Source organism: Pseudonaja textilis, chromosome 10, assembly GCF_049901715.1.
Source record: "Pseudonaja textilis isolate UNSWEBS1 chromosome 10, rPseTex1.2, whole genome shotgun sequence".
Lineage (NCBI taxonomy): Eukaryota > Metazoa > Chordata > Lepidosauria > Squamata > Elapidae > Pseudonaja > Pseudonaja textilis.
Genome location: NC_141999.1, coordinates 15,937,038 through 15,962,546, shown reverse-complemented (window position 1 = coordinate 15,962,546; position 25,509 = coordinate 15,937,038). Strand labels below are relative to the sequence as shown.

The 25,509-nt window shown below is 41.5% G+C and overlaps 1 protein-coding gene across 14 annotated transcripts in view; it reads right to left on the bottom strand.

The window, feature by feature from the left end:
• The window catches only part of SCMH1 (Scm polycomb group protein homolog 1), a 41,596-nt gene extending 16,728 nt beyond the window's left edge, over positions 1-24,868 (bottom strand). For 5 of the 14 annotated variants that reach the window (XM_087939853.1, XM_087939856.1, XM_087939855.1 and 2 more), the window contains exons 1-8: positions 24,761-24,868; positions 20,109-20,173; positions 17,853-17,938; positions 14,161-14,229; positions 10,994-11,064; positions 9,084-9,318; positions 6,869-6,975; positions 5,015-5,258 (exon numbers count right to left, since the gene is read on the bottom strand). In XM_087939853.1, the coding sequence (XP_087795979.1) occupies positions 5,015-5,258; positions 6,869-6,975; positions 9,084-9,318; positions 10,994-11,064; positions 14,161-14,229; positions 17,853-17,877 (751 nt within the window). In that variant the 5' untranslated portion in view covers positions 17,878-17,938; positions 20,109-20,173; positions 24,761-24,868. Of the gene's footprint in view, positions 1-5,014; positions 5,259-6,868; positions 6,976-9,083; positions 9,319-10,870; positions 11,065-14,160; positions 14,230-17,852; positions 17,939-20,108; positions 20,174-24,760 lie in introns of all 14 variants that reach the window. The other 9 variants (XM_026702432.2, XM_026702434.2, XM_026702433.2 and 6 more) reach the window with 3 other exon arrangements.
• Between the last annotated feature and the right edge of the window lie 641 nt (positions 24,869-25,509).

The following is a 25,509-nucleotide window of genomic DNA, read 5'->3' as shown; positions in this document are numbered from 1 at the left end:
TGGGTGACTGCCTCAACCAGAACAAAGGAAACTGGGAAAGATGCCTATGGTTGTGCTCCAGTGCTGTAACTTTCATTGCCCTTGGCACAGCAATGAAAAGAGTGCATCTTTTTAAAAAGTCTCCTTTGCTTGGCAAGACCTCCCTGCGTCTCTGCCAGCTGGAAGGGTACCAAGGTTGAAGCCCTACTCTTCACATTCCAGATCTCTTGATAATGCAGAAAACTGCCTTTAGCTCACAGCCTGTCCAAAGACAATTAACTCTTATCATCCTGTCTCCCAGCTGCTTAGGAACGCCAGGCAATCCAGCTTCATTAGTGTTGACTCTGAATCCAAAGAGTACTGCTTGATCCAGAGTGGTGCATGTTACAGTTAAAAATTCAGTACACGTCGATTTTTGCCAGGAATTTTTGAACATTTCTATTTAATTATAGGTAGTCCTCAACTTACGACCACAATTGAGACCAAAGTTTCTCTGGCTTAAGTGAGACAATTGTTAAGTGAGTTTTGTTCCATTTTACGACTTTTCTTGCCACCTTTGTTAATCACTACAGTTGTTAAGCTAGTGATGAAGTTGTTAAATGAATCTGGCTTCCCCACTGACTTCGCTTGTAAAAAGGTCACCAAAAGGCGATCACACGACCCTGGAATGCTGAATATGAATATGAATATAAATATGAGCCAGTTATGAAGCTTCTGAACTTCGATCATGTGACCAGGGGAATGCTGCGGCGGATGTAAGTGTGAAAATCGTTCAGTATCATTGTAAACTTTGAATGGCGACTAAACAAACTGTTTTTTCTGTAGAATTTCTCCATAACAAAGATTATTTGCCTGAGCTGCTCTTGCTGATAAAGGCATCCTCCTTGACGACTAACCATTCATTTTGCTCTCCATGATCTGGAAGATTTACAACAGGGCAACAAGCAGCACACAATCATTGCGTAAGTCCTAAAACCAAGACAGCAACAAAGATTAGGCAGAAAGGCTCCATCTGAAAATGGCACCTCTTGCCAGCCAAGAGGCATGTGAAGGGATCATTAGCTGAGGCAAGATCAGTTGTTAGTCGATCACGCTAAAAAAATAGGAACCGAGAATCTGGCTTGCCAGTTTCTCACTCCCTGAAAAAAAAAAACTTTGAAAATTAGATGCAAACAAAGAGAGAAGAATGAATCTTAGTCCTTTTTAAAAAAAAAGATGGTTAATTGTTCCTGTGATATGCATATATGTCCATAAAAATGTCATCAACATGTTGGGGTAATTATCAAAAACTGGTTAAATGTTGATAGGTAATTATAGATACCCTGTTTCTCCAACAATACGGCCTCCCCCAATAGGAAGTCCCAGCATGTTTTATAGGCATGAAATGAAATTAAGCCCCTCCCCCAAATTAAGGCCTATATTAAAACATGCGAAATGGTGGGGAAATGGTGGGGGGGCTTGCTGTTAGGAAGTACTTTTGTTGCACACCCGGATATGGTGCTGCCTGCGTTGACCCCGATACAAAGTGCCCCACCAACGCCGAGGTCAACATCCAAGCTGTCGCCGCCCGCCCGCCCGAAGATACAAAGGGGGGGAATTAAGTCACCCCTGAAAAGACGGCCTAGCCATTTTTTCGGGGCTCAAACAAAAAATAAGACCTGGCCTTATTATATGAGAAACACGGTAATAAGAAGTAAAAAGCAAACTATAGAAGATTAATACATTTGCCATTTTCAATTTTCGACACTGAGATTTTTTTGAATTTCTCCATCAGCCCACTGAAATACCGATTCACAGTTATTCTGATGGTTACTAAAACTGTGTGTACAGGATCACGAGGCAAGAATCCTTGAAATTAGAGCTTTGTTTTAAATGGAGAGTTGCTTATTACATACATGAAGCTGGCAGCTCCTGCAAACTCAAGATTACCGAACAGATAATCTGCTCCCTCTAGTGCTAAAGAAGCTAAAATGCTCCAGAGTTTTTTTTGCTTCCAACTAGCCAAACTCTAGTCCTAAAATATCAGCATATACTCATTTTTCAACTATTTTCAAAGCTTGCATTATCAGTTGATACGCTTGAACAGTAATAACCAAAGAAGGACAATTTGCAAGACTAGAGATATCCGTGGAATAATTGTCTTCAGCTGTCCCAGACCTCCCATTATCCTCAACTAGCATACCCAAGGGCATGGGATTGTGTAAACTAATTAGGAGGACATCAGATTAGAGAAAACTCATATCATTGTAGGACACCACTGCCCATTTAAGCTTCTACTGTTGAACTGCAGTTAACCTTGGGATCTTTAGCATATAAAGCACATTTTCCACCACTAAGCTACACTCCAACTATAGATCATTTCTTGCAATGGGTCAATAGCTGGGAAAATTAAGTGTTGCTGCTGAAGGGATGGAATGGATTTACAAATTACTACAAAGAATGAACTTGAACTACAATCTTCTAATTTACACGAGATCAGTTTTTAACATACACTGTAAGCAGAACTAGTGGATATATTTATTTATTTATCTGAATTTAAAATCCACCCAAATTCAACAGATTCCAAAGTTTTGCTTTCTAAAACACTATCAAAACTTGCAATTTTGTTCGGTGGGCAACTCTAAGCCATCTAGGGCCTCTGCCAGTGGTGGGATTTGATTTTTTTTTTTACTACCAGTTCTGTGGGCGTGGCGTGGCTTGGTGGGCGTGGCAGGGAAAGGATACTGTAAAATCCCCATTCCCTCCCCATTCCTGGGGGAAGGTTACTGCAAAAATCCCATTCCCTCCTCACCTCACTAACCTACTTTCCAGCTCCGTTCTCCCTTTTTAGGGCAACAAAAGAAGACGCAGCCAATCAGCTGGGACTCGGGAAGCAGAGAATAGATGGGGGCGGGGCCAGTCAGAGGTGGTATTTGCCGGTTTTCCGAACTATCCAACATTTCTGCTACCAGTTCTCCAGAACTGGTCAGAACCTGCTGAATACCGCCTCTGGCCTCTGCTAAATCTTATGGTGATTTGAACAGATGAGGAAGATTTATCAGCACAGATAAAAGCAGCACAGCATCCCAGCAAAGTGCGAGAAGGTAATGGGATCTTCCTTTGCAATCCTGTATATTTTGCGGGGGGAATATGTTTGCAATCTTGAGAAAAGAATGCTTTGGGCCCCTTATTATTGCACTTTGTCCTAGTCAAAAATTCCAGAAAATCCAGAAGAATATTCCACACCTGCTTCTAAACTTGGTATATGTTCAAGGAATCAAAAAAAATGTGTGACTGCATCGCTACTGCTTACTTCAATGTTTGTGGTGGAATTGCCAGCACTCAGATCAGAGTTGCAATATATTGTTAGTATTATGGGGATCCAGCAACGGTCAACCTAAACAAAAATGAAAGGAAGCACTAATACACGGCAGTTGTTATTATTGATGCTAACTGGAGCAGGGTTTTGATTTCAAAACATCTAATGGGGTGAGTACAAATGAGATGAAGGCCAAAAGAGAAAAGGATGCAGAGAAGGAGCAGGACAGAGATAGGCAGTTCTTCAGTGGCGTCTTCAGTGGAATCTTTCACACTACCAAAATGTAGTGCGGTGCAGCCGTTAAAGTGCACTATTGCAAGCAAACTCTGCCCACAGCCTGGAGTTCGATCCTGACAGGGTTTCAAGGTTGACTCAGCCTTCCATCCTTTCTACGACCTCAACAGGATCCAGATTTTGAGGGACAATATGCTGACTCTGTAAATCACTGAGAGAAGGTTGTAAAGCACTGTGAAGCGATATATATGTCTAAATGCTAGTGCTAGTGCTATGTTCACTCAAAGCAACGCTCTTTAGTCTAAAGGCCTGTAAGCCACCTTTACAAATCCTAAATAGTTCCCTGGGAAGTTACAAATCATCTAACTCTGGGCAAGAGAAGACCACTAAGAGAAGTGGCCACTAATGCACTAGTGCAATAATGGAGACTTTTCAAAAGATAGATAAATGAGCAAACAAACATGTTCTTCACTAAAATTAGCTTGGTTTAACAAGTAAGTTAGAGTGTAATAAACTATATTCCATGGAACATCAGGGTTCCCTGGACAGCTTGCAGATCTTCTGCTGTCAAAGACACTGAAGGTATTATTCTTCTTTCTGTCACCATATTTTATAAAACATGAATTTATAGCAATCATTACAACAGGAATGTTTACTGAAATAGGCTGAACGTTACAACTATAAAATTTTCTTAATAATTCTTAATTCAGACACTGATGAAATATTAAGATTTGTAACCAATGCTATTAAGATTTGTAACTAATGAAATAAATACATGGAAAAATAAAAAAATAAAATAAAAAAACAGTTGTCTTCTAAAGGTAGAGAAAAGCTGATTTAACCCAAACCAGTAATGCTGTGTTGGAGATATATATTCATTCTTGTGCTGTTCTTCCACTGCCATCTTTTTCTCCAGGGCTGTTAATTTATTGGATTTATACTCTGCCTTTCTACTCTGGCAAACAAAATCGAAAATGAAAAGAGAATACAAAAAATAAAAATACAGCAGAATGCTGGTAAGCTCTCTGATCAGGGAGGATTTCTACAAACCAGAGCCAACCCCTTGCCCTGTTCCTCAATCCTAGCTGGCTATATGACAAAACAACCTGGCATACAAAGCTGGCAGAGAGGCACACTTCCCTTGTATTTCAGTCAGGACTCTGGGACACATGGCAAGTTGGCACTTTCATCCAAGACTAAATTATGTCTAATAGAGATGTTTTACTAAAGGATCTGGAATTAAACAACCATTTTTAGCTTGGAGGAACCACCATCACTGTTGCTTTGTCTTCCTAGATTAGGTTACACCTGAAAGGAAGAGATGTCACTGGCTACCCTCCTTTTCCTAAAATGACCAAGGTGTAGCATCCTCTTATTAGGTAGTACTTTAAGGATTGGCCCAGGCCATTTTGAATGCCCCACTCTCTGATTTTCTGATCAATCTCATAGAGATATGAGATATAGATGGGTGAACAGCGGTAGAAACTGTGTTGGTGCACTTACCTTTTGTTCCAGGGGGCTGTAAATTGTCACCAGTCAGTGAGCACCAGCCAACGGGGAAGATGTCACGAGAATCATAGCGGCACCAGTAATCAAAGGCTCCCCTCCAGCCATCAAAAGTGATAAGGACTTCAGAACCCCGTACCTCACCAATAGTGGCTGGGCAGATGAAGTGTGGGTTCTTCCTGTCTACAGCCTCAAGTTTCATCCCCATCTTAAAGAAATTCTGGGATGGAGATGGTGGCTCCTAGGGGAGAAAGGTCCAGTAAGCATCCTTAAGTCAACCATAGGTCCAGACTTGTCTAGTCATGTTTCTCAAAACATGCACAAGGCATGATAAAAGGTCAAGATTCTGCATCAGAATGACTCAAATGCTTTATAGCTCAATTTCAGATGCATTGCGAAATTCTGGTTTTTTAAAAAAAATCTGATTAGGTTCTACATCTGAGAAATAATAGCCAGATACCATTTTTAAAAAAATTGACTTGATTTTAAGAAATCATGCTGCACAGGAGGGCTATATCTGGGGAGATTTTATCTAAGTTCACTGAAAGGATAACTTAGTTCAAACCAAGTGATCCTGAATGGTGGCAGAACAGAGATGTGCTGAAAAGTATCAAGTGCCCCATTTGAAAATTATGGAGAACAGAAAAGTCACAGTATACATAAGAGAAACAGCATTCTGCTCTCTTTCAGCATTCTGAGCAGTATCTGTTCCATTGGGCAGCATTAAAGTAAGGGGGTTAAAAATACATCCTGATTTTTAAAAAGGAGGCTTGAACGTTATGACTGCAAGTCCAGACTTCCTGAAATAGCCAACCAACCCTCCCTCTTCTAACATTCCTTCCCTTTTCCTGTTGTCAGGTTGAATCACCATTTCTCCCAAATGTCAAGGTTGCTGTCAGACACCTGCAATAATTCTCACTAAAACCTGGCACACTCTAAGAAAATGCAGGACTCAACTTGATTATATAAATTTCCTTTGTTGCAGTTAAAGCAAGCCAAAAAAGATAAAGAGCAGTTTCTACCAAGCTAGACTCCAGTCATCTATATAAGCGTAACACAGCCTAACATCTTGGTTCCCACACCTGCACACCCTTAGATCCTCAATTGTTTGGTAGCCATTTTTTTCTCAAGTGTATCTCTTGCACCCACCTTAATCCTTAAATGGATTTTTCTATATTCAGCTTTCCCTCTTGTTAGCCTTTAACACAAACACGTTCACACAGAATGAATCCCGACTTAACCCGATTCCATTTTATTGCCTACAGAGACACAGTTCTCCCAAGATTTATTTCTTCAGCCTACAGACATTACTCACAGGAACCTCATCCAGAAATCCCAGCAGTTGTCCAAATACAATTCAAGATGGTGATCGTACATAAAGCGAGTAACTTAGGGCCAAGTTACTGGCGGGTCTGCTTCTCCCTGATGGGTTTCTGTCTGTCCCGTCAAACTGGACAGTGGATGAGCTTTGGGCCCCAAATGAAACATGTCTTCTGTATCATGGCACTTGTCCTGGGGAACAGCCCCCTCCCAAATATGGACAACCAGTCAGCCTTCCAGAAGCACTAGACCAGCGGGCTAACGGAGCCGTCATGTGGGTGCAGTTTAAACTGTTAAGTGCTACTGAAATTTTTTTAGGGGCCTTGACTTGGTATTTTTTATGTAATGGATTGTGATGGTGTTTGGTTGTTTCCTGTTCTGTTTTTATGTGTGCCTCAGCAGATGGGCAACTGTATAAATATACCAAATAAATATATTTTTTCCAATGTGGTGTATCAAGCAGAAATAGCCAGACTTATTTATCACGACAAATGGAACCAGGGATCAGAAAAAGGCTGCATGCTACAGTACCTTATGGAAAATCCGAATGGGAGCCATTTCCGCTCCGTTCAGCGTCTTCAGAAGAAACATGGGCCAAGAGGAAGCATTCAGACGAAAACCTGAAGTGGAGACGGAGGCTGTTAAAAGAGAAGCTGCAATTGAGGGCATTCTAGCAGTCATCCTTCCATTATGAAGGCACCAATACAGCATTCAGTAATATTGATCTCCCAGTAACAAGGCTTAGTAAATATTTCAACAGGGCATTAATCTATGGAAGTACAGTATTTACAGACATGAGAAACAGAATAGAATAATCCTGACAAGAAAACTTTAGTGCAAAATGGAAAATTCATAACTGTAATGGCAATAAACAAAGGGAGTCAAAGGAAGTGGTGCTGATGTAGTTCAATAAAACAGAATGATGACTTTAATTTTAACATATTCTACCACCAATTCCAATAGCACCACCCTTACCCAGATAAACAATAAGAATTATATGAAAACACACTTCTAGACCAGTAAGTCAAATGTTCAAGAAATAATCAATTAGCTACATTCAGTGTCATGACCTACACTGGATCAAAAGCCTTTAAAATATTTAAATTTACTAGCTGCTATCCTAGTTACATGTGATAAGAACAAAATGACATAAGAACGAACAGACTAAGATCTTTTGCAATCAATACAGCCAACAAAAGAAAGTCCTTGAGATGGCTAAACAGTCCTCAGCTAATAGGAGTTGACTTACTTACAACTTGGGAAGTAATTCCTAAGAATCCACCATGGACAGCAAAGGGAAAGCAGAATTAACCTCAGTAAATTTAGGAATTGATAACAGAATGTGCTTCTCAGGAAGACAGAGCAAGACTCCTATAGAGTTCATTTTCAGGCATCTTCTGTTAGATATGGCAAAAGCACCAGGTGCTTGTGGTTTATTGAAGTCATGAGGGATTTTTTTCTCCGCTTCAGCATTAGCAGAAGCTAATAATAATAATAAGCAGGAGCTTTTCTGAAAATGGTGAGTGATTTATATAAAAGAGAAGGGACTTCCTCTATCAACACTAACCACAACAAAGAGGCAATTAGTAAAACTAGAGATCTCCTGGATTAGCAAACACCGTATTTAGAATAGAATAGAATAACAAGAGTTGGAAAGGACCTTGGAGATCTTCTAGTCCAACCCCCTGCTTAGGCAGGAAACCCTATAGCATTTCAGGCAAATGGTTATCCAATCCCTTCTTAAAAACTTTCAGTGTTGGGAGTATTTACAACTTCAGGAGGCAAGTTGTTCCACTGTTAGGAATGTTCTTCGTCTAGGTTGCTTCTCTCCTTGATTAGTTTCCACCCATTACTTCTTGTCCTGCCTGCAGATGTTTTGGAGAATAGCTTGACTCCCTCTTCTTTGTGGCAGTTCCTGAGATATCACAACACTGCTATCATGTCTCCCCTAGCCCTTCTCTTCACTAGACTAGACATACCCAGTTCCAGCAACCATTCTTTATGATTTATCTTCCAGTGCCCTAATCCTCTTTGTTGCTCTTCTCTGCACTCATTCCAGAGTCTCAACATCTTTTTTACATCATGGTGACCAAAGCTGGATGCAGTATTTCAAGTGTGGCCTTACCAAAGCATTATAAAGTGGTATTAATATTTCACATGATCGTGATTCTATCCCTCTGTTTATGCAGCTTAGAACTGTGTTGGCTTTTTTGGCAGCTGCAGCACAACACTGGTTGTTCCTGGTATTGGTGAAAGCAGTAATCCTTTTTTGGGCCAAAGGAAGCTTCAGCTGGACATACACTGTTTCAACTCCTACCCTCAAAACGACACTATAGAGCACTGCACACCAGAACTAGACACAAGAACAGTTTTTCCCCGAACTCTGCTAAACAAATAATTCCCTCAACACTGTCAAACTATTTACTAAGTCTGAATTACTATTACTATTAATCCTCCCATCCTTATTACCCATCTCCTCCCACTTATGACTGTATGACTGTAACCTTGTTACTTGTATCCTAACGATTTTTATTGACTGTTTCCTAGTATGACTTGATTGCTTATTGTACCCTATGACTATTATAAAGTATTGTACCTAATGATTCTTGACTCGATGAATTTATCTTTTCTTTTATGTACACTGAGAGCACCAAGAAAATTCCTTGTATGTCCAATCACACTTGGCCAATAAAGAATTCAGTTCTATTCTATTTCTATTTCTATTTCTAATTCTAATTCTACTTACCTAAAGGAGGCTGGAGCATCCCTCCATTTTTTTCACAGTTGCCAATGGGCTGGATTTCCGCAGAATCTACCAGACGCCAGAAGTCGTTCTTGTTGTCACTGCCATCGAGACGTAATCGGAGACGGGCACCTGTCAGCCCCACCACAGTGGCAATACAAGTTGACGTGGTGTTTCTGGGGTCTTGGGCTTCTAACTTCATGCTGATCTTGAATTCATTGCTGGGTGGGGCATAAGACTGAGGAGAACAAGGCTTTTGGTCACACTTTGTCCTTTAGGCAGTTCATTTTATGCTTTCCCCAAACTCCTCTTCCTTCCTCCTCATTCAGAACAGCATTGTTCTGAACATCTGAACCTCAATAAAACTTTTGGGGCTTTGATTAACAATCAGTACGCCAAGAGATATAACAGGATAAGCAATGGGGGAGGAGAGGAAAATCCAACCATGAATGGAAGATTAATTCTCTTCCACTGAAGACATTAAAATCTAAACTTTTCCTCTTCCTTTTGTTCTTCGGTATCGCTTGAGGTAAAACAGACAGAATTTCATACTCCAACCAAACTGTCCCACTTTATTACTACTAAAACAGTTCAATGCTTACCTTCTTCATTAAACACTCCCGAGGTCATGGCAAGCTGCCTTATGCAAGCTGCCTTATGCAGACCATTTACCCAATTCCCATGATATTGCCCATTTGATTCCACTGAATGGAACAAGCGAGGAATTACCCCCAGTGCCTTTACAAGCATATTACATCTGATACTTCCACAGAACTCCAAAGTCTTTGCTTCTTGTACTTTCACTTTGCAAATGATATTAAAACAACGGGCATGCTAAGAATTATACATTGACTTTTGGTGGGGCAATTATTCCCTTTGGTTACTACAGTGCATTCCATCTATGCATAAACGGCTTTTATTTTGAAATTCTAGTCAAAGACAATACCCAGCAGGCGACATCTGAGCTCAGATATTATGACAATAATCCTGTTTAATTTAGTCCAAAGCAAATATTGACATCAAGTCTAAACAATCATAAGGTATTATGAATGCATAGGCAAGGGTCTAGGTCCTTTCAGGCTAATTCCTCACATTGTCAGTGTATTTTCTATCTCTTTCCCTCTAATAGATTTCAATGTTAAAAACAAGTAAAAGCAGTGTGGAAAAAGAGGAGAAGTGGGAAGCAATAAGCCAATGAATTCCCTTTTCCTGGAATTATTTTGTAAGGAAAACACAGGAAATGCCTTATCTGGAAGTGCAGGTAGTCCTCAACTTACTACTATTCGTTTAGTGACCATTTGAAGTTAAAACAGCACCAAAAAAGTGACTTACAGCTGGTGCTCACACAACCATTGCAGCATCTCCAGAGTCAACCTTTGGGCATGCAGCAACCAGCAAGTATTTACAACGGTTACAGCATCCTGGAGTCATGTAAAGGGCACCTGCAATCTTCCCAGCTGGCTTCCAACAAGCAAAGTCACGGGTGGAAGCTGGATTCATTTAACGATGGCATGATTCACTTAACAGCTGCAGTGATTCACTTAACAATTGTGGCAAAAAAATATTGTAAAATTGAGCATGACTCAGCCTTTGGTTAGTAAGAGAAATTCTGGTCCCAGTTGTAGTCGTAAGGTGAGGACTACCTGTACCCTTAGGTACATACAGCCTATGTTAAATCAGCAATACCTGTGAACTAAGGTTCCTGAGCTATTTCATCAACTCTAGAACTTATAGTGCACCCTTTTTTTTTTTTTCAGTTCTGTTCTAGTATAGAATTTACAACCGGGTACCTGCTTTGTTTGTTCTTCTCCCACCAACAGAAGGCAGAGGAGTCTATTCCATACTTGTATATGAGCCGACTAGAAGCAGACCCCTTCATCCCAACTCTTTTAGAACATGGAATGCTCCATTACCTGCTTGAAGCAATGGGCAGGAGCTGGGATGGAACATGTCTCTTTCAAGTATTTATCCCAGGCAAAATGACCTGAAGAGAAGAGGGAGAACAAAGGTTGGCTGTGACAAAAGGTTTGGAGGCAAGTTTGGAAAAGCTGCTCGGTCTTCAATAAGCTTTCGGCCGGGCTGGTTATCCTTTTGGCCTCCTTGCAGAAAAAAAAAATCAACTCTTTTTCAATGATTCTTGATCTGGATGGAGTCTGAGACATGCTAAATTACCTGGGCATTAGTCACAAAAGGATCAGCACAAGGGGAGAACGTCTAACTTAGCCAAAGCTTAAATCTCATTTAGCTTTTAGTTTATGTGCTGCCCTTATATTATGCTCCAGTTTCATTTTCCCAGGGACACACAGCAGTTTATTTATTCTAACAAGTGGATTTTTTTTTGTAATGGAATCAGAGTACAATCACACTTGGCCAATAAAAGAATTCTAATTCTAACATGCTTTTATATTCTTCTTCCTTTATTCTTCATAAAATGTTCTCCATGCCTTTGGAATTCCAGTATTATTGCATGTTGTTAAAAATATTGTTGCTTACTTTTTAACATTCTATCTCACTCCTAGCTAACAAGTCTCCCAAAGCAACTTGTAAATGTCAGAAATAAAGGCATTTCTGCCACAAACAGCTTCCTCCTCCAAACAATGAATTCAAGATGGACTGTTAGGGTTGAATTACCTGTTATGATGTTTGAAATATGGCAATGTAAATGGCAGGCATGAATCAAGTCCCCTTCTCTAATGTGTACTTCAACGTACTGACATTTTACTGTTTTTGTATTATTATAACAAGATTTCCCTTGGCTCATCATTCTCAAGGATATGTTGATAGTACTGGTGTCAGGATATGGGGTATCATGAATTCAAGAAGGAGAAGGGAACACTCAAACCTGACATTTTGGCAATATTCTCACGTTATCTAAAACAGGTATTGGCTAGTTTGGATATTTTGTGTTTCAGACCATCACGTCAAACTCCAACATGATTTATTTAATGGGGCATAAATTATTGTATGGATAATCCTATTATATTTGATTCTTTGATTTACTATGGTGTATAAGCTGAGCCAGTATGAAAAGTCAAACACTGTACTTTAAACAATATCCATCTCAAGTATAGAACTTCACACTTTAATTACATGACACTTTAATATAGGGGGGAAAAGGGGTTTTCAGTTTATAAGAGAATTAACAAAACATCATTTGTTTTTATAGTTTTTCATGCAACAATTAGCTTCGTTACATTTTGATAATCATCCAACTGTTTTCAGTAGCAACCTGCCCTCTTTTCTCTTAGGGCTTGCTCATATTGCCAGCTCCATATGGCTCATACTATGGGAATGCTGCAAAATTAACTCAAAAGAAAAGATGCAAACCAACTCACATAAACAGCACACACACACACACACACACATATAACATATACAAGCCAATTAATTAAACATATCCAGCCTAATCACGTCTCCACAGTAAATAAAATAAAAAGGCAATTTTCTTCCCTACTGTTGGTTCCAAATATTAGGTATTAGTAGTAAAGAGGTCCTGGCTTAAGGGTTTCAGTTAGACATCATAGGCCAATAGTGATAAAAAAGCCATCCCTCTAAGAATCCAATCTCCTTTTGAGGTTATCTGGACTAATTACCACCACTTTATCAAAGTCAACAAGCTGAACAGTACGGCCTGCACAAAAGAAGGTCATCATCAGAAATTTGATAAGAGGGTTACATCCTTCCCACATATAAGCCCTGGAACCTTTAAAAAGCTTGAGCTTGTATGCTTAGAATAGAATGGAATAGAATAACAGAGTTAGAAGGGACCTTGGAGGTCTTCTAGTCCAGCCTTCTGCTTAGGCAGGAATCCCTAAACCACTTCAGACAAATGGTTATCCAATCTCTTCTTAAAAACTTCCAGTGTTGGAGCATTTACAACTTCGGAGGCAAGTTGTTCCACTGATTAATTGTTCTCTCAGTCAGGAAATTTCTCTTTAGTTCTAGATTGCTTCTCTCTTTGATTAGTTTCCACCCTTTGCTTCTTGTCCTGCCCTCAGGAGCTTTGGAGAATAGCTTGACTCCCTCTTCTTTTGGCAGCCCTTGAGATATCAAAACACTGCTGTCATATCACCCCTAGTCCTTCTCTTCACTAGACTAGACATACCCAGTTCCAGCAACCGTTCTTCACATGTTTTAGCCTACAGTCCCCTAATCATCTTTGTTGCTCTTCTCTGCACTCTTCCTTATGCTTATATGCAAACATTGAGTTCTGAGTCCATCAGAGATATTGCACTCATTAGCTATATCTATCCCTTATTGTGGATCACAAACTGCATTTTTGCAAACTGCTTGTCCAGAACAGACGTCTATGATTATGATTTCTGTATCAGTACAGAGACCAAGATTCTTCAAGTAAAAGCATCTGTTCTATAAAGCCTTGGAGGTCTCTGGCATTTTTTCCTGAACTCTTTTAAAAGAGCTAAGGAAAGCCTCTACTTCAGTGGTGGCTAACCTTTTGGGGTTCCTGTGCCAAAAATTGTGCACGCACTTGCATGCTCACACTCGCGTGCCAGCACCCAGAAGGCAATGTGACCCCCCCCACACCCCCTACGCATGCGCACGTAATCCCCACCCATTCACCCCCTTACCTGCACTGTGCCTCAAGCTGATTTTCAGTCAGTTTGAGGCCTTTTCGGCCTCCCAAAGGCTTGAGGAAGGCTTCTGCAGGCTGAAAACTAGCTCCATTTCATCCCTCCTGGTACTTTCAGAAAAACAGGAAGTGATGAAACCAGGCTAGTTTTCAGCCTGCAAAGCCTGCCGAAGTCTTCCTCAAGCCTTTGGGAGGCCAAAAAAGGCCTGAAACCGGCTGAAAACCAGCTGTGAGGCGCGTGCATGTCCAGTGAAGTAAGTTTTCCTGCAGCTCGTGTACCAGCACAAATGGCTCTGTGTGCCACCCGTGGCACGCGTGCCATAGGTTCGCCATCATGGCTCTGCTTGAAACTCTAGAGCTAGAATTCATTTTAATTCATCAAGTGAAGGATAACGCAGCCTTGTGGACACGTTAAATGAGATCATTTCATCTATTGGTCATTCCCTTTTCTTGAACAATTATGTTCAACAGAAACAGAAGCATCCATACCTTGATACTGAGAAGGGGGTTCAGATAGTCGTCCATACTTGTGCTTTTTGCCATCTTTCCAATCTATTGCTAAGATCATTAAAAGCAAGTAGAAAGAAAATAACCACATATTAATCATGTAACAGTATTATAACTTTTTTTCACCTAAGCAAATATGTGACGTATTGCCCACTAGGGCTTGGACAAATTCAGAGCATCTTTAACCTTCATTGTCGGACATCTTTCCTCTACTACACAAATCAAGTCAGCTTCTTTTTTCCCACAATCAAAGGAAAAAAGGATACCGTACCTGCCTTCCTTCAGATCACCCTGTTCTGGTTTAAGTGGGGTTTTTTTGTTTTAAAAAAATGTGTTAAAAAAAAATCTGCCTATCTGATGCACGATTATCCTAATAGTGGAAAGGAAATGAACAGAGAAATGACTGAGCAAATACGCTGGGGATCCAGAAGACCTGCAGGATCCAATCTGGGTCAGTCACTGGGACCGGAGGTTTTGCCTTCCGAGCTTTCAGACTTGTATTGGAGCCCATCCTCAGGGAACTTCTTTCTAAGAAGTGTGTGTGTGCTGGTCTCTGTGTGGTATTTATAGTGTCCGTTTTAAGTGCTTGAAGGCCCATCTCACAGAGCTATCTAATGTAGTCACAAAAGTCCCTTTTTGCAGACTTAAAGGTAAAGTTAAAGGTGCTAGTTGTTTCCGGGTCTAGGGGGCGGTGCTCATCTCCGTTACAAAGCCGAAGAGCCAGCGCTGTCCGAAGACGTCTCCTTCGTCATGAGGCCAGCATGATTAAACGCCGAAGGCGCACAGAACGCTGTTCCCTTCCCACCAAAGTGGTCCCTATTTTTCTACTTGCATTTTTTACATGCTTTCGAACTGCTAGGTTGGCAGAAGCTGGGACAAGTAACGGGAGCTCACTCCGTGATGTGGTGCTAGGGTTTCGAACTGCCAAACTGCTGAGCTTTCTGAACGACAAGCTCAACGCCTTAGCCACTGAGCCACCGTGTCCCCTTTTGCAGACTTAGGGCGCCTCAAATTTTCCAACTTTCAATTTCCAAACATTAGGGTTGCTCAAAAGTTGTGACATGCCTTGGGGATTGTAAAGATACTTTGGTTTACTTTAATATAATTTAGATGTGCTTGGAAAGTAGCTATGTCATAACTGTTTAACATTTTGTTTGTTTCATTTGAGTGCCACATCATCTTGTAAAATTCTCAAGGGCTGCCACAAGACAGACATGTCCACGGGTATGTGGATAAATCTTCAGGATGGTGGGACAGAATCATGTCAGAAGTTCCACTCTGTGTGTGTGTGTATGGGGAGGAGAGAGGGGGGAGAGGGAGAGACAGAGAGAGACAGAGAGCAAAGGAGGGAGTGAGAAAGAGAGAGAGAGACAGAGAGAAAAGGAGGAAGGGAGGGAGAGAGACAGAGAGATAGAGAAAGAAAGTTGCCATATGGGCTAAAGAGTTTTTGATTGTAATACTGGGGCTGACATTTTGCAAACGTATCTCTTCCCCCCACCCCAACGGGTTTGGGTTAGGCTGCCAAAACCAGGAATCAGCAATCAAATGCCTAGACACCATGGCATCCTTGGTCTAAATAAATAAATAAAAACTTCATTCATTTTCAATTAAATGCCAAACGAGAAACAATGTTTCACAAGACCTTACGGTGTTTTCATCTGAAAACTCTGATACTCTCTAGAGATTGTTTGGGTACTATTGGCCTTTTGACTGCAGAAAACTATCTCCTGGCTTTCAAAAGATGAAACTGTATTTGCAAGCTGTCACTGACTCCGAGAGAAACAAACCCTGATGAGGACAGATGTTTCAAAGTGAGAAAAGAGAAGCTGCTGCCAAAAATACCCTGCGACAATGACAACCGCTGTATGTACTGTATATCCTCCAATGGCTTCCGAGAGAGACACGTGCGGGGAGAGCAAGCTGCCTGGTTAAAAACACAGGTGCTAGTTCTGAACTGTGTTTGACAGTAGTCATAACCAGAGACCACAGCAGCAGTTTCAGCTGAGGATTTGTTCTCTGTGAAAACGATAATAAACTGAGCACGAGGCTTGCATCCCATCCGTAGAGGCCTGGTCGGGTCTTAACTAATCAAATAGCATCTTTACTATCCCTGGCTTCTCAGCAGGCTCACCTGGATTGCTCTCTTCCTCCATACGCTCTCATTTTAAGGGGCTACCAATCCTGAGGGAGGAGCCATCAGAGACACCAAAGCAATTCAAAGCAGGAGGAAGGAAAAAGCGGAGAAGCAGCGAGCAGCAGCGTGAGAAATGGTTCCAAAAGCTATCCTACTTTCTGTAGTAAATGAAGAGTGACATTAGTGGAGAGCGGAACCTGTGCTCTTCACTACAATCTCCTCTTATTTTATTCTGGGTAAATTTAGCAGAAAGCTACACAAACAAACAAACAAAATATTGGTTTAATCAGAAATATTTCTTCCCAAAGATGATTAGCTGTGGGGGTAGGAGGAGGCGGTGGCAGCAAAAGAGAGCAGTTAACAGACAGAGTTTTAAGGAAAATCTGTCTGATGTGTGCATACATCGCACAACCCAAGCATAATTTCTCTCGGCGAAGAAAAGATTACAGCCTCTAGAGGAAAGTGCTGTGAGGTAGCCTGGTTGTTGGTTTCATGCTTCATTAAAAGGCAAGGAGGCATCTGCCAACATAGTTCTGGCTTGCACCATGCTGGGATTATAAGCATATGGTGCCAAAGAGGCAGTAGAGGCTCAAAAGAGCTCCCTTCAGCCCTTTCACAGAATGGCAATCTAGGACTACCTTAAAAACGAGAGGCAAAAAAAAAAAGTCACTGATGAGCAAAAAGGTAGGGAGTTTGCAGGGGTGAAATCCAAAAGGTTGTCATTCACTACACACCCTAGGCAAAATAAGTGAATTGTCAGCATCACTAGCAGAGCATTCATTACAACACTGATCTTTAGTACTAGTTACACACATATAGCAGAGGATTACAGTATTTTTTTTAATTCCTGAGAACCAAGTAGAGCGGGGGTGTCAAACTGAAGGCCCGGGGCCTGGATCCTCCCCACAGGGCCGCCGTGGAAACAGTGAAGACTGGCCCATGGTGTCTCTGCCAGTGAAAATGGGGGCCTTCCTGAGCTCCATTTTCGCTAGCAGAGAGCTCAGGCCACCACAGGTGCCCCCGACATGAATGATGTCTATCTGGCCACACCCACCCTGGCCACGCCCATTCCGGTATCCATCCCGTTTCCCGCCCGCGAGGTCAAACCCAATCCTGATGCAGTCCTCAATGAAATTCAGTTTGACACCCCTGCACTAGAGAACCATGGTGAGAAAGAATGCAGGATTAGACAGCCTTGATTTGATCTAGAGAAGGGCCATGTTCTTATCAAAAGGGTTTTCACCATAAAGATAAAATCTTATACAGTTTTACTTAGAGCAGCTCCTTTACCTTTAATGAGGCTAAGAGAGTCTCAGCATGTACACAATAGAGGTAAAAAGGATGAAACAACAACTCAACCAAAGGCATGAAAGGAGAAAGGGATAAAAATCAACTTGGTCTTCTAGCTTGCTGGTATTTAAAGCAACCCAACGTCCTTCTTGTCTGGATGTTTGCTTAAGAGCATCCACTCCCTTCACCAATGGCCTTATTAATATGTCATTTCATCGAAGCGATTAACAAACAGAATGTCATGACTTACCTTTCTGAGGGCTTGGCTTCCGCATTATATTGCCTGATACAGGGCCTCCCTCTGCAACTGGCTCAGGTTTACTAATCTGAAGAGGACTGGAAGTAAAAAGAGAACACACACAAAACGGTCTTGAGAAGCGGTCAAGAATTTTAAGAAGGCCTACTGCAAATCAAGTTCTCTTTAATTCCAAACGTTCAACCAAATATTCTTTGCAAACATCTGTATTTTAGCTCCAGGGCTTAGGAATGAAATCAACTATTTGTAACCATTCCATTCTGTTTTTTTGAAGTGTTTTTTTTTTTTGTAGGGGATAATTGCCTTCGCTGCTTTGATATTGTACTCCCTTTGAAGGAACAGGTTTATCATTCATAGATTTCTGGGTTTTTTTTAAAAAAAAAACTATCTTTTTTCCCCTTGATTTGTCAAGTGGCAACTATGGCTGAGAATCCTATTTGTCAGCCTCACAGTATATGCAATCTATGACTTCACCAGAAGCCAACAGGTGACTTATCAGTCAGACTTCCAGACTAGACTATGGTAAAGCAGACTATGTATAACCTCAGCTCTAAAATGCCCTTTCACCTGAAATGAACATGTTTGGATGTCTTATGCAAAAATCAGATACTTTTGTTTTGACGTACAACATCCTAATTTGATGATTATGTTTTAATGTGTACTTTTCAAATTCTTGCAACTCAATTAGATTTTCCTTTATATGACTTTAAGGATCAAAACAGAACCCTTTTATTCTGTTACCAAGAATATGCTCCCTAAGTTCAAAAGACTTTTTTTTTGGAGCACACGTGTCCAAGAAGATCCTACTAAAAATCTTTTGGAAAATAACCAGGATTTATATGTGGCACTATCCCATAGTCCCAGGAACTTCAGGGAATGTCCAGCAAGCCTTTCTTCTGAGTTGCTCCCATGCAGACTTCTTCCTGATGACTGGCCTCCTCTTAAAATTGCAAAATAACAAGAAAAACTGGAAGGCTAGTACAGGCCAAAACACTTCTGGCAAGCAGCCCGGTCAAGCCTGGAGCTAACAGACATGCCACGAGGCAGGGAGCAAATGCGATTTTCCTGGCTACTAAAAGTCTCTTGGCTGTATCTTCTGCAAGGACAGAGAGAGGGGGACCGTTGGGGAGACGGCAAGAAGGATCTTTGTCAGCAGAAGAGGGCTATACGTTCTAAAGAAAGGAAAACAAGTTTGGCTCCTTTCTCACTGTTGATGTTAAAGAATCAGATCACGGGCAAGATTCAGGACTAATGAGCTTTAATAAATTCCACTACAGCCATTATTGTGCGCACTTGGAAAGACCATCTCTCTGACCCTCTCTTCTCTCACTGTCAATACCAACCCCACATTAGGAGAAGCCCTGCTTTATGCCTGCTCACAACTTGCTCAATGGGGCAGCAACGAACAGGTCCAGCAATTCATTAATCAGTACAGTTCCCTAGATACAGTTATCACAAAGAACTAGGAGCCTCCTGTAATTTCTGGCGCAGAGTCAGATGCTCCAATAGTAGAGAAGCTGAGTGTGTGTGTGTGTGTGTGTGTGTGTGTGTGTGTGTGTACACATATTATTCTGAATGGTGGAAGACTAACATACTCACAGGGTCACGAATGCCTATCAGCGTTGGAGGGTGAGGGGAACCACACAGCATGAAGAGATTCCTGGACTGCTTTGCTCTTGTAGACACAAGAGCAAAACAGAGCAGGAGCCAACTTTTTGAAAAAGTACAGCAGGAGAGAGAGAGGGAGGGAGGGAGGGAGGGACACACACACACACACAGAGAGAGACAGAGAGAGAGACAGAGAGAGAGACAGAGACTGACTAACCTCCAAGAAAGTGAGAATTCAATTTATTCTGATCACTAGAAGACACTACAGTTGTTAACCATTTTCAGATTAGAAATAGCCAGGGAAGTGAAAACTGAATTCTAATTAAATGCTCCCTTGTCTTCATATATTCTTGCAGACCAAGGATAGAAAGGGTATGTGTGTAAAACACGCCTTAAAAAGTTTGCCTTGTTCTGAGAAGAAAAAGAAGAAAAAAGCATTTTCTTCATGCCTGAATATCAAATATTAAAAGTTCTAAGAATTTGTAAAAATATCTATATTTTGCTGAGCATTAGAAGAATCAAGGGAGAATATATATATTTTAGACTGCCCAAGATATTTCATCTCTAAATTTTATAGAAAGCAGAACGATTTTGTAACGTCTAAAGTATCTCAGAAAAATCCATCAAAATATATATACCAACCAGATATGCAGCCTTCAGCAACATTGCAAATGGCCAATCTTAGGAGAGGAAGCCACACCCACTTCCTGTGACATGGAGACACAAAAGGGAAAGATACTTCACAATTAATGGGAAAGTGTTAGGTCTCATGTTTAGCAATCCAATTTATTCTCCTTTTCACTTGGCTTTCTGGATAAGAAAGCATCTTTGGAAGCCCCGAGTACTGAATCCTAAATCATGACCATCATTTCAACTATTGTCTATCCACTGCAGAATGAAGGCCTCTTCCGTGTGTGTCCAATCAATATAGTCCTGAGCTTTCCTTTGCCAATTGGGCCCACAATACTTGCTGATGTTGTCGATCCATCTTGTTTTAGGTCTCTTGTGTATGCTTTTTATCAACTGGGATCCATTCTATGACTGCCTTAGTCCACCTGCCCTCAGTTCTTCTTACTATGTGACCAGTCCATTTCCATTTCCATTCTTTTACTCTCTTGATGATATCATATACTTTCGTTTGTTCTCTAATCCATGTGCAGGTCTTTCTATCTTGTCTTGTAATGCTGAGCATGTATCTTTCCTATGGTATAAATACTGGATTTGCAACGTTGAATCTTCCCTCTGGCTCTGCAGACTATCAGCAAAGCCACTAGAAGGCACAGAAGCATCTATTGTATATTAAGGTGAGATGTTTAAATATCTGGGGAGCTAGCTCATGGCTTATATGTAATCTCCACATACACATAGCCAGCCCCCCTGTCTTTTCTCTTATTGTGAATAGTTTGGAGACCATTCTTTTCCAGAAAGAATTTAATTCCCACCCCAGCCCATTTCCCAATGCAACAGCTAGAGGTTATTTTTTAAAAACATCAATCACACGTTATCTCAAGCTATGTGACAAATGTTACATCTAACTTGGCTTAAACTGAGCACCTTTAAGTGCCACTTAATCAAGGTAGGATTCTTAGAGGTCATTCAAATAATGTTTCAACTATTTATGAATGCAAGAACATAAAACAGGAGATGGGGAAAAAATGCCAGACTTTTGGTGGATCTAATCCAGCTTTCTTTTTTGCATAGGAGACAGTCCAAATCTTCTTTGCTGTTTTCCTCACCAACCCGTGCAGAACCCATTAATGATTACAGCCAACAACCATAGACAATCCCGTCTCTGTGGATCTTTTTTTAGAAGCAAGCCTAATTTGCCATGACTTACATTTATTGAATAATGCATTGTACAAAAAGGTAGTTTTGCTTGTCTTAAAAATTACTGTTTACTTGGTGACTAGTAGTTCTTATATTATGAGAAAGAAAGGAAATTTTCTCTCTAGTAAGTTTCTGCAGCATGCTTATAATTGTGTACATTAAGGATGGACAATCTTGACTTCCAAGATTTTTTTGAATACACTTCCTGTAATTTAACCATTTGCCAGATTGCTGTGGAAGTTCAATCCCAAAACCTCTGGAGAATGGTATACACAGGTGACAATTTTGCAATACTGCAATGTTCCCTGGTAGTGTTTCAGATTTAAACTCCCCACAAAGCCCATTCCAAGTAAATTTGAGCACTCACAGCCTTATATTAAAGATAGTTATTACTTTTGGGACAAGTAAACTATTTTGTGAGCTTAATTCCAAGAACAAAACAATCAGAATTGACACAAATCTACAGAATCACCTCAAGTCTAAACTAAATGCTAGAAACAGATACCTCAGCATTGTTTCATTTAATCCAGGGATAAACTTTTATCTCTCTTTCCAATGTGAAATTAAATTATATAAGACGCAAGAGGCATTATAATAGCAAGGGCTTTAGGTAGTTTTATTTCAGCAAATGTAACCACGGCTACCTTCCAATATTTGGGCTCAGAAGGTAAGTCTTCCATCTCAGCATCTGTATCTTGTTCAAGATTTGCTTTTTCTTTTGAAAAATAAACCACAACTGAAAATCACAGCTTTTCTTGATGAAAAGATAGGGTTTCCATTGTCTTCTTTAAACTACCCTTTCTTAAAGCAATTTCATTTTGAACTGTGCTTAGTGGTCTGGAAAACAAATTGTTCATTTTCTTCTTTCACAGCGTGATAGACGGAGTTCCACATTTTTTAAAAAAATCTCTCCTTATGGAATTTAAGGCAACCTACATAAGGTTTTCAGATAACCTCCCATTTATTTGCCAACCAGATTAAAACCTCTTATCTTCAGCAAGGCAGCTGCATCGGGTACCTCCAAACAATTCATAATTTTAAAAAATTCTATTTAGAGTGAGTGAAAAAAGCCGAGGGAAGATTTTGAGGAAAAAAATAGCCAGGCAAGGGAAAAGAGGATTTCTTCTTTATGCAAAATGGCAAAACATTTGAGAAATTTCATTATATCTTTTTTATAGATACATTTGGCACTTTAACTATATATTCACTGTGCATCACTAAATCAGAAAAAGGTTCAGTCATGCAATAGCATTTCAGCTTTATGCATCTGAACTACAAAATGGATGATTGTCCATCCAATTGTATGGTCTTCATTTCAGTAATATGGAATTGTCTGAGGGAAAAATAGCTACCCCTTTAGGCCTCTTCTAATATTTATGTTTAGCCAACACCAATCCTTTTGTTGATAGATTACATGTACCCTGTTCTTGACAGGTAACCCAAATTTACAGTTGAATGAATAACCATCAAGACAGAGCAAATTAAAGGCCAAGCAGGTTTTAAAAATCAAAGGGACTATTAAATCTAGTCTATCAAGGGAATATACCACAGACCACTGTAATAAAGCTCTTTACCATAGACATACCCCAGACTTAAAATAGCTTTTGAAAAGTAAGATCCCTTTCTATGTGGCTGAATTTAGAAACTTTATTTTGTATATCAATCTATTTCTAAAACAAAATACTGGCATTGATCAGTGATATTTTTGGTTGAAGTTCAAACATGTAAGCCACATTTAAAATTAAGCATCAGAAAAAAACATAGTTTAAATTTCAAAAAGTAACCGTGATATGGGCACCAAAACTGTAACAGCATGCTTGCATGACAATCTGAAACATATGTACATACATCTGTAAACAAAATTGCTGAGTTCATACAACACATTTAAACAATTCTGTTCCAAACTAGCGCCTGGATTCATACAGCATGCTAAGCTTGGCTACCTGTAATACCTATTAGTTTTCTGTAGATTAGTGTGTTTTGTTAACCCAGACCATTTGGTTAGTTGACAGTTGAAAATATTATGCAAAGCCATAAAATGGATTATCCTGTTTGTGAAGTAGCCAATTCAAGCTAAATCTGCAGAAGAGTGTGTGTGTGTGTGTGTGTGTGTGTGTGTGTGTGTGTGTGAGAGAGAGAGAGAGAGAGAGAGAGAGAGAGAGAGAGAGAGCTATTTATTTCAGTAACTAGAATTGTTACTGTATCATTATTATTACATTTATTATGGCTGCCCACTCGAGACAATTCTGGGTGGCTTACAGTTGCCAAATGCCTCCCAAGAGGGAGACAATTTACCTAATAATAAAGTTGGATTTTTTTTTAAAAAAAGAACCAAGTTAAAAAAATCATATATGCTCTATTTATACTTAGGATTTCTTTTTAGTCCGAAGCCAGCTTTCCTCAGTAAACACCAGTCCATCATTTTAATCACAAGAAAGAAAGCCCAAAGCACCCATCTCACTATCCCAAATTGTTTTGGGGGGAAAAACATCAAACAATTAGTTAGGGAAGGTTTCTGATGAATCAGTGAGTATTCCAGAGCCGAGTAGAGGACAAGAGAGGAACCAGAGGAAATCCTTATCAAGGAGGGACAAATCAGAAGGGGGAGGGGGAAGGATTCAAGAAATCTATTAGGAAGAGACAAATTGTCTCTTAACTCCTGATTTCTGCAGCAGACAGAAAAGTGACCCCAGGAAGCCCAGCCGCTCCATGAAAAACAACTCCCCCTGTCCTGCTCTCATGTCAGCCTCCCCTCCCCCTGCTTTCCTGCTGCCCCTCACCCTGCGGACTCCATTTAGCAACCCTGGTCCACAGCTCCCCCCCCCCCACGGCCCCCCAACCTCACAACCGGGCTCCTTTTCAGGACCCCTAAACCACCCTCCCCAAATTGCACCGCAGGACAGCCCCTTCCCACGTGCCTCCATTTGGAGGGGCCTCCTTCCCCAAGGAGCGCCCTCCAGATGGGGCTGCCCCTTCAGACCCTCTCTGGGGTCTCCTTTGGAGAGCCTTCTCGTCTCCCCCTCCCCTAGGAAAGGAGGCCGTGGTGCCTCAGGCCGGAGGATGCTCCACAGAAGGCCAGGCGAGGAGGAAAGGCTCGGCTTCCTCCAAGACGAGGCGAAGGAGCCAGACCAGACACCCCCCCACGACCGAGGAAGCGAGGGGCTGCCCCCGAGGCAGGGGCGCCCCCATCCCCTCACACACACACACACACACACACACACACTACACCCCATCTCTCAAGGGAGGGAAGCGCCCACCCCGTAGGCCCGTGCGCGGCGCTCCGGGGAAGGAGCCAAGCCCGCCGAAGAGAGAACGGGCCGGCCGCTGTCACTCAGCCAGGATGGCCCGGGCTGCCCCAGGAGGGCCGGGCCTACGCGGGGCGGAGGCGTCCCGTACCCGCCAGGCCTCCCCCGCCCCCTGAGCCCGTCCTTCCCCCGGCGCGGCGGCCTCCCCGCCCGCGGGCTCACCTGCGGCCGAGCGCCGGGCTGCTTCAGTCCCTTGCCGCCGTTATCGCCGTCGCCGCCATGTTCCGAAGCGCAGGGAGGTGGGGAAGGGGAGGGACGGGGAAGGAAGCCTCCTGCCCGTCCCGACGCCGCCCCCTGCCGCCTGAGGAGGCGCTGGGGAGGCCGGCCTGAGGGATGTCAGGCCCGGGCCGCGGCGGGGCAGGCAAGCTGCGACAAGGGCCCGAACGGCCAAGCGGAATGGTCTCGTTTCCCCGTCCCTCTCGCTTTGGAAGAGCGAAAAGAGCGACCCGGGACTGGCTGCCCCGCTATTGTTCGCGGAGGCTCGGGAGAAGGCCGGGGCCCTTCTCGTTTGGGTCCCCCTTTTTTATTGTAACGTTATAAATCCCGATCCAAATGCAGATTTCAGCGCAGAATTGTGTATGTATATGTATATATATAAAATATATGAGAGAGAGAGAGAGAGTATGTGTGTGTGTGTGTGTGTGTGTGTAATACACACACGCGCACACACACACACACATATATCAGAGAGAGAGAGTGTTTGGGTTCTTTCCCCTTCCTCTTACTGTAACATTATAACTCTGTAATTGGATATTTCAGAGGAGATTTCAGTGCAAGAATATTTTAAGTTTAGGAGGTTTTTTTAAAAAAAATTGTAATGTTTATAAGGTCGATCCATTGCATTGCTTTAACGAAGGTTTCGATGCAGTAATATTTAAATTTGGCCTGGTCCCCCTCTTTTACTGAAATGT